General features: G+C 39.4%; 2 protein-coding genes across 2 annotated transcripts in view; one reads left to right on the top strand and one right to left on the bottom strand.

Annotated features, from left to right (window-relative positions):
- Nucleotides 1-549: 549 nt before the first annotated feature.
- LOC103465876 (THAP domain-containing protein 6-like) lies at nt 550-4485 on the bottom strand. The gene is made up of 6 exons (XM_008411071.1): nt 4339-4485; nt 2770-2962; nt 2502-2615; nt 2133-2343; nt 1544-1697; nt 550-1413 (listed from the first exon to the last, which is right to left on the bottom strand). The coding sequence occupies exons 1-6, from the start codon at nt 4416-4418 to the stop codon at nt 1401-1403; spliced, it is 765 nt and encodes a 254-aa protein (XP_008409293.1). The 5' UTR covers nt 4419-4485; the 3' UTR covers nt 550-1400.
- A 236-nt stretch (nt 4486-4721) lies between these two features.
- The window catches only part of taf2 (TAF2 RNA polymerase II, TATA box binding protein (TBP)-associated factor), a 35489-nt gene continuing 25557 nt past the window's right edge, over nt 4722-14653 (top strand). Inside the window, exons 1-8 of the mRNA XM_008411069.2 lie at nt 4722-5110; nt 5248-5302; nt 6146-6306; nt 7163-7281; nt 7377-7518; nt 8208-8439; nt 9893-10077; nt 10161-10274. Coding sequence (XP_008409291.1) covers nt 5061-5110; nt 5248-5302; nt 6146-6306; nt 7163-7281; nt 7377-7518; nt 8208-8439; nt 9893-10077; nt 10161-10274 — 1058 coding nt within the window. The 5' untranslated portion in view covers nt 4722-5060. The remainder of the gene's footprint in view (nt 5111-5247; nt 5303-6145; nt 6307-7162; nt 7282-7376; nt 7519-8207; nt 8440-9892; nt 10078-10160; nt 10275-14653) is intronic.

Below are 14653 nucleotides of genomic sequence, written 5' to 3'. Positions count from 1 at the left end.
TCATAAAACTTTTACATGAGCTAAAATCCCAGAAACAGGACTGCTTCGCAGAAGTTTTTTTGGTAACACTTTATTTGACAGATTTATTTGATAAAACTGACATAACACCTGTCATGAACATGAAGGAGTCTTCATGAATGGTCATGACTGTTGTCATAAAGTGTCAGTGGGTGAATAATGACACTTTTAATGCAAAGTTGCTCTAAAGGTTACATTGAAAGTCCATTAAAAGGGTCAACTTTGCACTAAAGTGACATTATTTGCAAAATCATGCAAAGTTGGGACTTTTAATGCAACTTTAAAAGCAACTTTGCATTAAAAGTGTCATTATTTATTAATTGACATTTCATGACAACAGTCATAAACATTCATAAAGACTCCTTCATGTTCATGACAGGTGTTATGTCAGTTTTGTGCACAGCCCGTCAAATAAAATGTTCGTTTTTTTCTTGTACTGCCTTTCTGTAAATCAAGAGAAGTGACTTTGACAATGTGGTGCATTTTTATCTTAAAAAACAAAGTCATAACCAATGAGAACAAGACAGAAAATATGATGATTATCAGTGTCATCAAGGTTTTTAATACGCGCCACAAAGACTGTTTTGGTTGCCCAAGCTTTATGGGACGGGTTTTTCTGCTCTCAGCGTGGATGTGCGCATTAATTCTACTGTAGATAAAGCATTTCATATTGTACAGTTTGATGCATTGTGTCACTGCAAACAAATACAATAGAAATAAACCCGTGGGCTGCGCAACTACGAGGCGAGCACGAAAGCTCCTCCACGGACAGAACCACTGGCTCACCAACGCACCAGCTAACCAGGAATTCAGACTTTATCAGCGCAGACACCGAGTCAACATGTTGAGATTAAATGCAAATGAATAGAGCCTGCCGGCCCGCCAGGCTTATGATATACTGGGGGAAGCCCTGAGTGTCAAATTATGTCTAATCTTCTCCAGTCTCTTTGCGAACAACGTGTGCAATGTTTGACACCTTTGGAGGTTGTTGTGTTGAAGCTCCAGTATCTCAGCTCTCAGCAGCTTCACTGTGCCTGGTGATGGAACCATAGTTGCTCAGGGTTAGGAGGTGGTAACCCATCAAATGATGACACAGCATTTCTGACCAGCTCACACGACACAGCAGTTTTCGTAGAATCTGCTACAAATCCTGCTGTAGAAACCAGAGCATTTTCCACCAGACCACCAAACTTAGTTGGAAGATCGCCATGGTCGCACACAACAGTTGAAATGGAGATTGTTACTCTTCAGCAATTCAAGCAGAGGACATCTAAAGGTGACAGGGACACGGTGTCATGCTGGGCAGCCACATTGCCTGTCCCACTAAGTGAGCCACCACATCGAACCATCAGATGTCCTGAAACTGGCATGCAGATGGATTGTTATTCCAGCCACCTAGATTACAAAACAGGCACATCATACAGGAATTACTGATAAGATATAACATACAAAGACATTCATTAAGTATATTTTCAAAGTTTACTGAAATTAAAACAATAAATAAACTGGTCAGCATTAAGGTTACCTTTGTAATGTATGTGGATGTGGGAGGGGCAATTTTCCAGTATCCCGGAGGTACTTGTATGCCTTGGGACTGTGCAGATGGAGTGTGAGGGCAAACTCTCTGTGCTCCTTTGAGTATTCATGGCCCTGATTTTCTAAGAAGTCCAGCTGAAGATCTGAAATTTTAAGAGCAAAAATGAAAAACCTCTCCTTCAGATAAATAGCTGAGGATGTTAAAAAAAACTCTAGTAATATTAAATAAATTAGAATATGTGTTCCAATGAGGCTCATTTGTCAGATAAAAAGTACCTATTGAAAATAGATGACAACCTAAAAGCAGGTATAAGACATACTTTTCATTAAGGTTACATCTCTGCGTTAAAATTGTTTTTTTATTGGTCTGCTGTAATGTGTCTAATTTAAAATCTCATGTGTTCATTAACTGTAAGCAGGAAATCATAATTAACAGCAATAAAGGCTTTCCAATCTATATTTAGTTAATCTATATAAAGTGTTTCACTTAGTGTTTAAGTTCCTGAAATAAATGGACTCTTCAAAAATTTACTGAATGGGTCTTGAATATGAGTTTCAAAGAGCTAATTTAATCTTACCTGAGTATAATTCAAGCCTGTCTCTGAGCTTCTTATTAATTAGTTTCTTGTCACTCAAATCCCCCAACAGAGACTGAACTGTGGTCTTCGCCCTCTTTTCTCTGGCCATGGCGTTTTTCTTTTCCCGCTCTAGACTTTCCACCCTTGCCAAGGCTTCCTTCAGTTTAGCCGTAACAGCGGTAAGAGAAGCTGGCAAGGCATAGCCATGATCCTAATAGAGAGATGAAGATTACACTATGTGATCTAACTGACTGTCTTCAGTTGGGAGTATGTTTAATATTAGTGGCAGCAAACCACTGCTGAGAGTGGTTTGAGAGTTTAATATGGCAATGGCCATTATGAAAACATGTTTAAAATATAAATACTCACATCATTAGGCTGAGGTTGCGGCTGTGAGGTACAAGTTTCTGTGGCAACCTGAGAGGCCACAGGCTGGCTAGGTTCAGCTTTTATGGAGGTTACTGTCATCCTGCTCTTTTCTGGCTAAAATGAAGAAGCATAATAATTATGAACTTTACAGTATATAGCAATCTGTACACATTAACAAATGGAGGAATGAGTATCTCACCCTGTCCTGTGAGTGATAATACAATCTGTACATTTGTGAATGCTAAGAGACTTAAGATAATACACCTACTCTTCGAAGGTCAAGAGGGAAGCTGAAGATTGATGGAATAGCACCGTCTCTCAGTCGGACAATCTGACCGGTTCTGTCGAAATCCTCCCGTTTAAAATGCTCACTGCACAGCACGGATGAATCACTTGCAGCGAATCCCTTTCTCTGCAAAGACGCTTCCCACTTCTTCCTCATGTCTTTGTCTTTGGGAAACCTTCAAAACGAAAACAGGAGATTTGCGAGTGTCTACACAAAAACATTGTTCAAAGTAGGCTAGTATTGTTTTTTCATTATAATGTTCTCCCTGCTTTACTACTTTTTACTTATAAATTTTTATAAGTTTATAAGTATAAAGTTATAAGAAATTTTTACAATTTCTTATAACTTTACTTCAATTAAACTCCAATTTTGATGTATATCTATTAATAAGGAACCAAAACTAATGAAAATGTGAGGAAGCTTGTTTGAAAACTGCTCAGTCAGATGTTGTATGCATGGTGGACATGAGATATTGGTATCTTGCTGTCAGTTGGTTAACAGCGATATTGATTCAATTACATTTACTTGAGTAAGGTTTTTTTTATTATTATTGTAAGGAGTATTTTTACTATGGTGTAGTCTTGACTTTTACTTGAGTAATTTCACTGTCACTACTCTTAATGAGTAAAATTTCTGGATTCTCTATCCACTGAATGAAAAACAAACATGTTTTAACCAAAGATCCACCAGATAAAGACATACACCTGAAGTTTTTGTTAAAAGTTGCACATATTTCATATTGAAACTTGATGCAATATGAAATAAGGACATTTTGGTCCTTAAAATACCAAAATTTCCCCATAACTTTATATTTTGGTCTGTCTGATGATGCTTAAATATTAAATGGTTGATAATTTGATGAGCTACTCAGTACTTGAGAATACTTTTTTAAAAAAAGTTTTTACCAAATACATATTTACTCTTATTTGAGTAGATTATTAGATGGCTACTTTTTACTTTTGCTTGAATAAAAATATGTTGAATTACTGTTACTTTTACTTGAGTGCAATTTTTGGGTATTCTGCCCACTTTTGCTTAATGTTGATACGGTGAAATTATTGAATGTGAATTATCTGTGACACACTTGTGTAAAAGTTCGATGGTATGGTGTCAAATTTATGACAAAAGCCTAGAAAAGCACCATTTTAATTTCCCACCAGCGTGTGTTAAACTCCATGCGCGCATTGAACGTCCCACGCACGAACAATTAAAAGTGACCAGCGCTACTCTGGTACAAAACTCAACACGCGCTCACGAGACGCAAGTCTTTATGCTTTCAATGCATCTAACCTGGTCGCTTGTGGTATGTGAATGTCTGCATTCACATTGTCTGCATTCACATACCTCAATGGTTTTAAGTGTTTTGCTGTTGTTTTTTAACCAAACTTTAATTATCCCATTATAACATTTCACCTCATTGTAAAAAGCAACAGTGTATTTGATACACTTAATGCGATATTGTACCAAAAAATAGCAGGAGACTTAAAAGGCACTTAGAATTTTTCTTTGTATACGGTTTTCAATCGCCGCATGCTTCCACGTTTATCTTACTTGTGAAAAGTTATCCCCCGAGTCCTAACGTCAACAGTCCGTCGATTTGAGCAAAAATTAGCCGCGCAGTAGTGAGGCATCTTGTGATGTTTATGATTTAGCCAAGTAGGTAGGACGACCGCTTCAAGATGGCGGCCGTATTTTCTGCCTCTGATCAGTCAATGGGAGGCAGGAAATACGTCCTCCCTAGGAAGAGAAATACTATTTTCTCTTCCTGTTGAGGCTCCGCCCACATGGAGTAGTTAAGGTGTTCCTGTTTTTCTTCAAGTTTATCTGAGTAATAATAATAATTTAATACTTATGATTCAAATTGTGTCCTTCTTATAAGTGTAAGTTTAGTAAATAATTTTTTTCCCCTTTTTTGTTTAGTTTGTTTTTACGCGGCAGGTCAAAGGCTACAAACAAAATGGCGGAACACCAAAGCGCTGCAGCTACAGCGCTGTGAGCGTCTATTTTGATGTTAGAGTCTCTTTGAAGTAACGGTTCTATGTCATTCGACCCCCCTTCGGAACTAACCGCTCCTCTTTATTATTTTATGTGGAAATACGTCTGCGGAGTTTTTACGAGAGTCTCCGGGTGAACACAGCCCTTGGGGAATCCACACCACACCAGCTTGCAGCTGCAGATCTGTTCGCTGTGTGATGAGAGTTTTCTCTGATGGTCTTCAGCAGCGCCCAGTGAAGAGCACCATCACGGATGACTTACTCAAACTCTAATTAAAGATGAACAAGAAGAAGGACAAAGGATTCGAGAGTCCACGACCTTTTAAATTATAAGTATTCTGTTCTGCGTTGCAAGAAATCAGAATGAAAGAAATTTGATTTCCACTTGTGTTCAGAATAGTCACTAATATTTACTAGTGTTTGTCACGTTACTTACTTGTTAATATTATTTGGTTATTGCTTTTACGACCCATCAGGTGGTGTGCATCAACAACATCAATTTCCAAAGGAAGTCTGTCATTGTGAGTACTATTCTCAGTGGGGGATTTTTACATTCCAGGTCTTAAAGAAGACAAGAAAAGGGGCAGCATTCGTTTTATCCATTATCTATTAATCTCTATCTATCCATAGGATTTTCCCTCACACTTCAGGCTATTCGCTTTCTTACAGTCTGGTTATTCAGGTTAATTAATTAAAACCTTCCCACTGAAGGAATATTATCCATAAATTCATACTTACGGTGGCCTAGAAGGTTCAACAAAATGCAAAAGCTTCATCACGACTCCACAGCAAAAACCAGAAGAGGATTCATGCTAACATGAGTTATGGCACACTAGCTGGCATGACTCCCATTTTAGCCTAGTGTACAACACAAAAACAAAAGGTCACAATGAAAATTCTAAAAAAAAATATCCCTATGGTGGCCTAGAAGGGTCAAGAAAATGCAAAAACCACAATGGAATTTATTCAACAAAGGTTTTGATAAACTTTCATAATTCCCGTTTTAGCATAACTACAACATTTGTGTGCTACTGTTTTTTGGTAATTAGATAAATACCGATTGAGGTTGCAATATATTTTTTTTACAATGGTGAATTGGTTAAGAGGTCAGCAACACATGATAATTACATTGTGCAAAGGAAAATTACTAATTACATATTTTAATAGCAAATCTTAATCCCTATTTTCAGTCTGAAATCTAGATGAAGCAGCAAAAACAATTTTGAGTGTCTTCCTAAGCTTCAGTGATCATTTCTTTTAATACCTTTTAAACATTTCTTTCTAACCAGATAAATGAGCCTCAAATTATTTGTATTTTCCTAGTGATAGCAGTGACTGACCTCTGCCTCCTCACTGTGCTGCAGGGTTATGTGGAGCTGACCATTTTTCCCACAGTGGTCAACCTGAACAGGATCAAGTTGAATAGTAAACAGTGCAGAATCTACAGGGTCAGAGTCAACGATCTGGAAGCCCCTTTCATTTACAACGACCCCACACTTGAAGTATGCCACAACGAGTCCAAGCAGTAAGTAGAACCAGAGCTGTCACAGAAAGGGAACCAACAAACTAGTTTACGCTTTAGATCGTAGAGTTGATGAGTTCTGTGTGATTTGATGCTATCGTTTTATCTTTTAGCCATTTTATTGTTTTGTAATTTTGATTTCTTCCGGTCTTTATCATTTTGGCTTGCTGTGTATTGGGAAGGTATTCCTGGTCTGAAAACATAAAGTAAAAGTATGGAAAATTTTCCCCCCAGATTTTATTCCATATCTCACTGCCTAAAAGTTGTCTTTGTCTGCTTTCCTTTCTTTATTTTCCTCTCAGGTTCCTTTCCTCTCTAGCTCTCTTCTTTGGGTCCTTTCTTCATTCCTTTCTTTGTTTTTTGTGTTGTACAATCCTCTCATTCTTTTGTTCTTTATTTGTTTTTTTCCATCCTTACTAACTTTCTCCCTTACTTAAAGCCTACCCTTTGAAGAAATGCCTACTGTGTTGAGGAATCCTGCAGACGTTTTATATCCGACTTCAGGGAAATGTTAATCTTCAACCACAGTTTTAAAGTTATTTTCCACAGTTTTCTCATTGTCCGTAAGAAAATGTGTTTGTGTGACATTGTTAAGCACAGTGTGGTAATGTGGGAGTTTGTTGCAGGGAAAAACACTGTTTTATTACCAATTTTCCAAAACTATATTTGTATTTTTGACCATGTATGGGTTTAAGCCTCTGCTATCATCTGTATAAAGTTGCTAAAGACAGTTTGTGTTCTACTGACATTCATGCTGATGTCCAGCAGCTTATCTAAGCTGGAAATGTTTAGACAGCTTTCTGAATTAAAGTGCAACTTTAATGCTGGATAACAATGTTTTTCCTCTGTGTCTGCACAGACGGAACCTGAACTATTTCTCCAGTGCTTACACAGCGGCTGTAAGTGCTGTGGACCCCGATGCTGGGAATGGAGAACTGGTGATCAAAGTTCCCTCTGAGCTCTGGAAACAAGGAGACGGTGAGATAATGTCTTCATATTCTCCTCACACTGTCAGAAAATGATTGAGATCGTTTTGATAATGACTCGTATCACATGTTTGTGTTTGGGTCCAGATCTGAAGGTGTTAAAGGTTTATATTGAGTATTCATTGGACCAGCCCAAAGGGGGTCTACACTTTGTGGTTCCTGATGTGGAAGGCAGCATGGCAGAGAGGGGGGCCCATGTGTTCTCCTTTGGATACCAGAACTCCACAAGGTTGGACATTAGTGCAACATCCGGATTATCTGAAGCCACTTCAGTGTAAACAGTATCATGTAAAATCAACTTTTTTGAGCTTCACATCATGTTATAATGTTATTCACTCATCAAAAACATACCTGGAGTGTTGCTTTGATCATTTCATGCATGTTTGAGTAATCCTTTAATCTCCCGTGGCAACCATTCAGCTTTGCAAAATACCTGGTTGGACATAGGCCCCGCTTTTGAGGTGCTACTCTTCCTCAGAGCTGCAGTTTCCGAGATTCCAACTCACATAGCAGCCCCTCCTTATTCAGCGCCTTCAGACTAGCCAGCAGCAATTAGCAAACACTTGGTGGAAATACTCATCTGTTGAGCTCATTATATGAGCTACTTCTTGGTAGAGTGTGGGTAAAATTGTTGTTGATGGGTTAATAGAGAAGGCATGATGAGTTCTTGAAGGTGGAGAGACGGTGTCTCAATGTCAAGACATTAAATCTCAAAGTCAAATTTGTTTTAAGTCATATATGACATATAGCATTTTTATAACAACTGAAGGTACCATGGTTACTTCATTGTGCAGTAAAATGGCACTATGTGACTGGAAAATACATAATGCTTCCCCTTTAATAGATTAATACATAATGAAACAAAACCTGGAAATTCTTCCATATTTGCGGCCCACTCTGAATCCCTTCTCTCCTCAGGTTCTGGTTCCCCTGTGTGGACTCTTACTCAGAGCTGTGTACATGGAAGCTGGAGTTCACTGTAGATGCGTCCATGGTGGCAGTGTCCTGTGGGGACCTGGTGGAGACCATCTACACCCATGACATGAGGAAGAAGACATTCCACTATGTCCTCCCCATCCCCACTGCGGCTCCGAACATCTCCCTGGCTGTGGGGCCCTTTGAAATCCTCGTGGACCCCTACATGCACGAGGTGCATACTCTGTGATCTGTCTGGATGTCACTGAAAGATGTCCAGACATTCAGTTCTCAAATTATTAGAATAGGAAAAAAACGTTTTTCTTCTTTTTCTGTTGCTCATCATTTAGCTGCACAGCTCTGAAAAACCTTGTTAAACCCATGAACTTCAGGGACTTCGCACCCGCCTGGTTATTGTCTCCTAACCTGAAGAACCTTCTCAGAATTTAAAAACTTTATCAAGTTTGATCTAGTTAAGTCACCTCTAAATCAGCTGTTGGATTCACCACACAGGATGGAATCGGTCAATGACTGAAGCTGGCTGAACCTAGGGGCTTTTTAAAAAAAATATTTTGGCTAAAAATATTGATGACTATTTAATTTTTATTTTTTATCTACATTTCAGGCTTCCCGTACCTTGTTTTATCTGAAAAAAGCAAAGTTAAATCTTTTCTTGCAGCATTCAAGTTCATTTCAGATTCATATTCTCCAGTAAAACTCATAACCATGTAAAGATAAATAAGTGGTTCTGATACTAAGCAGCATTTGGTTTTTGCCTGTCTATTCATAGACATCTTTATAGTGAGGTATTAGGACCATTGTATATAAAAGACACAAATCTTCAAAGGAGTTATTTTCTGTCAAAGAAATTGACATTTTTAGGTTAATTTCACATACAGTATCTATAAGGAAAAACACTGATATTCTCTGTGAAAAAGTTGTAAATTTGCACGAAGTAAAAATTAAAATTTTCCTTATTGCCGGCATAAATTTCCAATGTTAAAACTAGAATATTGTCTGACATTGTAAAGTCAGACATTTGCGAGGGAAAAAAAACATTTAATTTCATGAGAAAAACTCAGAGGTTATCTAAGACTATAAAGTTAGACATTTGTGACAAAAGTAGCAGACATTTTCTAAAATTGAGTTGGAAATGTGAGGGGTGCACTTGTGGATATTTTCCAGAGTGTCAGACATAGAACCTGTAATAGAGGAAAAAAATGTCCGGGTCCAGACTGGCTGCAGGCTTGTGGCAGCTTCCTTCTCATTATTTCAGGTGTGTATTCTGGATGTGGTTCGAGGCGTTCCTGGTGAGTCTGGACCCAGGTGATGTCTGATAAATGAACAGAACCTGACACTTAAACTCAAATGCACATCTCTAACATTTACCACTTGAACCTTAGTTGACCTCTGGCACATTTATTACCAATATCTGAATTTATAATCTCTGAAATCGTATCTTTTTTTTTCTTGCAAATGGATTAGGATTAGGGAATATTCAAGTTTTTTCCTGTAAATATGTGAAATTAATCTAGATTATTCTAGATTTGAACAAGCCTTTCTGTAACTTCTCCTAATGACCACTAGATGTCTCTAAACACCAGTTGTCAGATTGAAGTTGAGGTATCTGAGACACAACTGTCCGGGTTCCAGTACCAAGCCCTCTGTCGTGATCCTGTCCTCTGCAGGTGACCCATTTCTGCCTGCCACAGCTGCTCCCTCTGCTCAAACACTCCATGTCTTACCTGCACGAGATTTTTGAGTTCTACGAGGAGATCCTGACGTGCCGCTACCCTTACTCCTGTTTTAAGACCGTATTTGTGGACGAGGCCTACGTTCAAGTGTCGTCCTATGCGTCGATGAGCATTTTCAGGTTTGCATGGAGACGGAGGTCTCGTCTGCAGATTGTTCCATGTCTTGTAGGTTGTTATTCAGGCAGTTTGCTTTGTGTTTCAGCACCAACCTGCTCCACAGCCCTATGATCATAGACCAGACCCCACAGACCCGACGCTGTCTGGCCCAGGCCTTGGCCCAGCAGTTCTTCGGCTGTTTTATCTCCAGAATGTCCTGGTGAGGCGTAACTTGTTTTGTGATGAGAGGACAGAACCTCAGACTAAACAAGTGTTTGTATTTCACCTCTTTTCCCACCAAGTCCACCACGATGACTCAGCACCAGACCACCTCTCTAGTGTGGTCATCTTAGGGTAGTTGCTCCAGAGTCTCTGGAAGTTTAAAGTGTGATGTAGTTGGACTCTGAGATAAACCTTCTACACCACATGTCTGCATAATGGAAAAGAACTGTTAGCATTTCTTGGAGGAGTCTTGCAGTAACATGTAAGCAATCCTGAGAAGAGGCTGACCTTCTTTTTCAACTCTGCTACCATTTAGACCTCAATGCATTTAATGACTGGTGATAAGAGATTTGCAACAATACTCAACTTTTTATGTTTTTTTTGTCAGTATGAGAAATCAGAATCTGTCCCAACTATGTAGCAGATTGGTTGCTGTAAGAAGCTGTTTTATTCACAGATGCTGAGCGCACCAAATGTTATAGAGAAAGGATGCCTAATAACAGGGGCTGACACTTCAGACCACTCCAAAAGCATAAAGCAGACTACAGCTCAGGGCATTCTGAGTAAATAGAACCAATACAAACTCACGAGTCCAGCAGTAGTGAGAGAAATGGCTCATGGTTTTTTGCCAAAAACGAGAAAAATCCTAAAAAAAATCTGATGCGACTAAAGTTTTGTTTACATTTCTTGAAGAAGGAAGTTGTGCTGTTTCCTTCAATTGTTCTCGGTGCAGCACCCCCACAGGCAGGGAGGGGAACAGGTTGCTGAAAGGTTTGGTTGTTTTGACAGTGTGAAAGAGAACAGCAGCAACTGCAAATGGAACAAATACTGCCACTTTGCTCCCCAACTGAACAGAGTTTACTGGACTATCAGGTGTGAAAATACCCTAACAAATAGAATATCACTCCATATATTGTGCTGTGCTTTCTTTGCCTCCTCATTCATTTTCTCCTCTCCTCTTCATCCCTTATTTCGTCTGACCTTGAAACAAACATCACATGTGGTGGGGCCTTCCATCTATGTGGTGTTTAATGTTCAGCAGGCTGGTGTCATGACTTTTAACAGAGCGTGGCACTGCTGTTAGCAATTTCTCAGAGCAGGGGCTCACTGGGGCCCATAACTGAAAACAGGCCAGACTCATTATCCTGTCAGACGCAAAGAAAAGCAAAAAGGCTCTTTGCCACACCCATCTGCGTTAACTGACAAATGGAGGGGATCTTTGTTAGCCTGAAGGTCTCCACAGGCTTCTGTGTGTCCAGGAACACAAGCTGCTTGATCCTCGCTGACACATGCTGCTCTCATGCTGTTTTTGGCTCTGTTGTACCGTTATATTCCTCTTAGAGACGTACAATTTTCACTAAAGCTTCATAGAGGTTTGTAAGCAGTCTACTAAAAAGATTGAAGCTGTTGACTTTTGTTTCTTTGGGGTTTCTGAGAGAAAAATGATCCATCATTGTGAATGATTCAGCAGTTCCTTGAACAGTACGTCAGCATATTCACGAGATTCTGAAGCACATACTGATGTATGTAAATTGTCCTGGCAGGGTCTAATCATGGAATGGTGTGGATGATCAGAATAATAGCAGGGTCTTTGAAAATGGGAGAAAAAAGTGAAAGTTTATGTTCATACACAAATTCATTGGGAACACTATAAATTATTTTTTTCTCGCTATCCAAAGGCGAGGGGAAAAAATGATATTCCACTGTTCAATATATTGCAGCATCAGCATAAAAAAGACATTCAACACTAACTGTTGAATGTAAACTGAAATATGTCTATAGATGTGTTTTTGCTGATAACTGACCTAATGTTTAAGAGAACTGTGGATCCCCCTGAAGTCTAACACCACAGATTTCTTCCCATTGCACCAGTGGAGACTAGACTGCAGTTTTAAACAGTGAAATGAGACTAATAAGGCAATTATTCACAGGTTGTTTCCTAGTTGTTATGGTTTAAAAGCCACAGACTGGAACTTCCAGCTGTTCGAAAATGTGTAGGGAGAGTTGATTTTAAAAGAACTGTGTTGATTCCTTCCACCTGAAAGGAAGAGGGGAAAAAATAAACTTTGACCTGGATTACAAATGGCTATATAAAGACACCTTTAATGACACATTTATAATGCTTACAGTCTGAAACTGAATATTGGGAGATTGATAAATGGTCTGTTTAAATGTGAAGCCGATCTTAGCCATTGATCTTATCTGCCTCAACAAAGGTTGAAAAATCAACCACTGTCCAGTCCTACTCTCTCCTGAGGGAGGTTTGACTGTTGGCCTAGTCCACCAGGTCATGTCGGCACATTTACAGTTAACAATAGTCACCCTATCTTTGCCAAACTCTGCTATATTTAGTGACATTTCAGTTAAAAAAAAATTGGCATCTGCCAAAATTTGAATCGGCAGGTCAGGCTTTTTACAGATTGGTAATCAGCAGTCAGCCAGAAAACTGCTATAGGTTCGCCCCTACAGCAGACTGCATTTGTTGATTGGTCAGTGGAATCACGCCACTGGATGAGTAAAGGCAACACTTGCAGAAAAGGTCAGACAGCGTTGCATCAACTGGATGGGGAGCGACCAGCAATGAACAGATAAACTGAGATTTAGCAGAAACTGGCCGCCCATGGGAACGGCCAAAATGACATCATCATGGCATCGACCACAGCTCCTGCATGCTCACAGCCCGCCCACATTCCCACCCATATTCTCGCCCACATTGTGGGGAACACACCGCCAATAGAGAGACATCCATCTTGGCTAGAACTGAACCAGAAATTAACTGGCTAGAATTAGACTTGACAATAGTGTTGTTGTTTTGAGCACAACTGTGGAACTGTTGACTATTATCCTCTTAGAGAACTGTTTTGTTTGTGCTTTGTGAGTCTGCAGCAGTTAGTTTTCCAGTAATGACCTCCTAATGAGAAACTTTAGAAAAAAATATTTATTTCTCAGCTATTTTTTCCAATCTAAGGCTGAAAATGTGATTCTGTGAAAGTGAAAATAATGAAAACATGACCCAGTAGTTATACCCTCATCCAAGGAGGATAAATCTCTTTTTTTGTATTTACTCATAGTAAATGCGCAGATAAAATCAGCTCTGCTAATAAAAGGCAGCCAAGGTTTAGCTCAGCATGAAACGGTGAAACCACCAAGGTTGAATCAACCTATTGTGCCTCCTTTTAACAGGCTAATAAATCCATGATGATAAAATTATGTGAGCAGTGTGTGTGTTGTATCAAGGACTGCCACAAAAATACCCAAAGGGCAAAACCATCTTACAGAAATGATGAGGCAGCTCAAGTGTGGCCTTCATTGATTCTGAGGAGTTGCCTGGGATGGGGAAGCTCAGCTGTGTGGGCTGAAAGGAGATGGAAATGACAAACGAAGTGTTTTGGAAACTTCACATCATCGCATTAAAGCACATGACCTCATAGACTGTGCTGGATTGTCAATGTGAAGTCACTTAGTGTCTATTAAGTCATAAAGGAAGCTCACTTCCAACAAATGAGCAAATGTGTTCCAGGCACCTCAGTGGATCCACTGACTGTGTGGTCATATGATGATTTAGGATCAATGTTGTGCCTGTTGGTCCTTAGGAGGAATAAGTTGCATATTTAATTCATCCGGATTCAAATTAGGGCTTCAAGTAACTAACAAGTATTGTAGTTACTAATTATTCTGACGGCAGCTGCACAGTGGTGCAGTTGGTAGAGCTGTTGCCTTGCAGCAAGAAGGTTCTGGGTTCGATTCCCGGCCCTGGTCTTTCTACATCAGAAAGAGTTTGCATGTTCTCCGGTTTCCTCCCACAGTCCAAAGACATGACTGTCAGGTTAATTGGCCTCTCCAAATTGCCCCTAGGTGTGAGTGTGTGTGTGCATGGTTGTTTGTCCTGTGTGTCTCTATGTTGTCCTGCAACAGACTGGCGACCTGTCCAGGGTGAACCCCGCCTCTCGCCCGAAACGTTAGCTGGAGATAAGCACCAGCAGCCCTGCTGACCCCATTAAGGGACAAGGGTGCAAGAAAATGGATGGATGGATTATTCTGATGATTAATCATCTTTTTTTTAAAATAACAGTCTACATATTTTTCATTTAGCTACTTAAACATTTTTTGTGCAATATTGGGACTACATTCAAATATGAAAATAGATAATTCAATTGGTTAATTTAAATAAGATTAACATTTTTTGCCTAAAATTGGATAACATAGCAAAAACAACCTGGTGAAGCTAAAACTAGGCCACTTGAGGAGTTTTGGCTAACACCTATTTACTGATACTGGTGTTTTTATTGCAAAACATATATTAGTCAATACCTATATGTATTTTGTACAGTTTTGACTTGGTTACTGTTCTGAATAGGTTGGGTTTTCTTTTCAGCA

The sequence above is a fragment of the Poecilia reticulata genome, linkage group LG6, assembly GCF_000633615.1.
Source record: "Poecilia reticulata strain Guanapo linkage group LG6, Guppy_female_1.0+MT, whole genome shotgun sequence".
Classification (NCBI taxonomy): Eukaryota; Metazoa; Chordata; class Actinopteri; order Cyprinodontiformes; family Poeciliidae; genus Poecilia; species Poecilia reticulata.
This window is presented reverse-complemented; position numbering and strand designations above follow the sequence as displayed.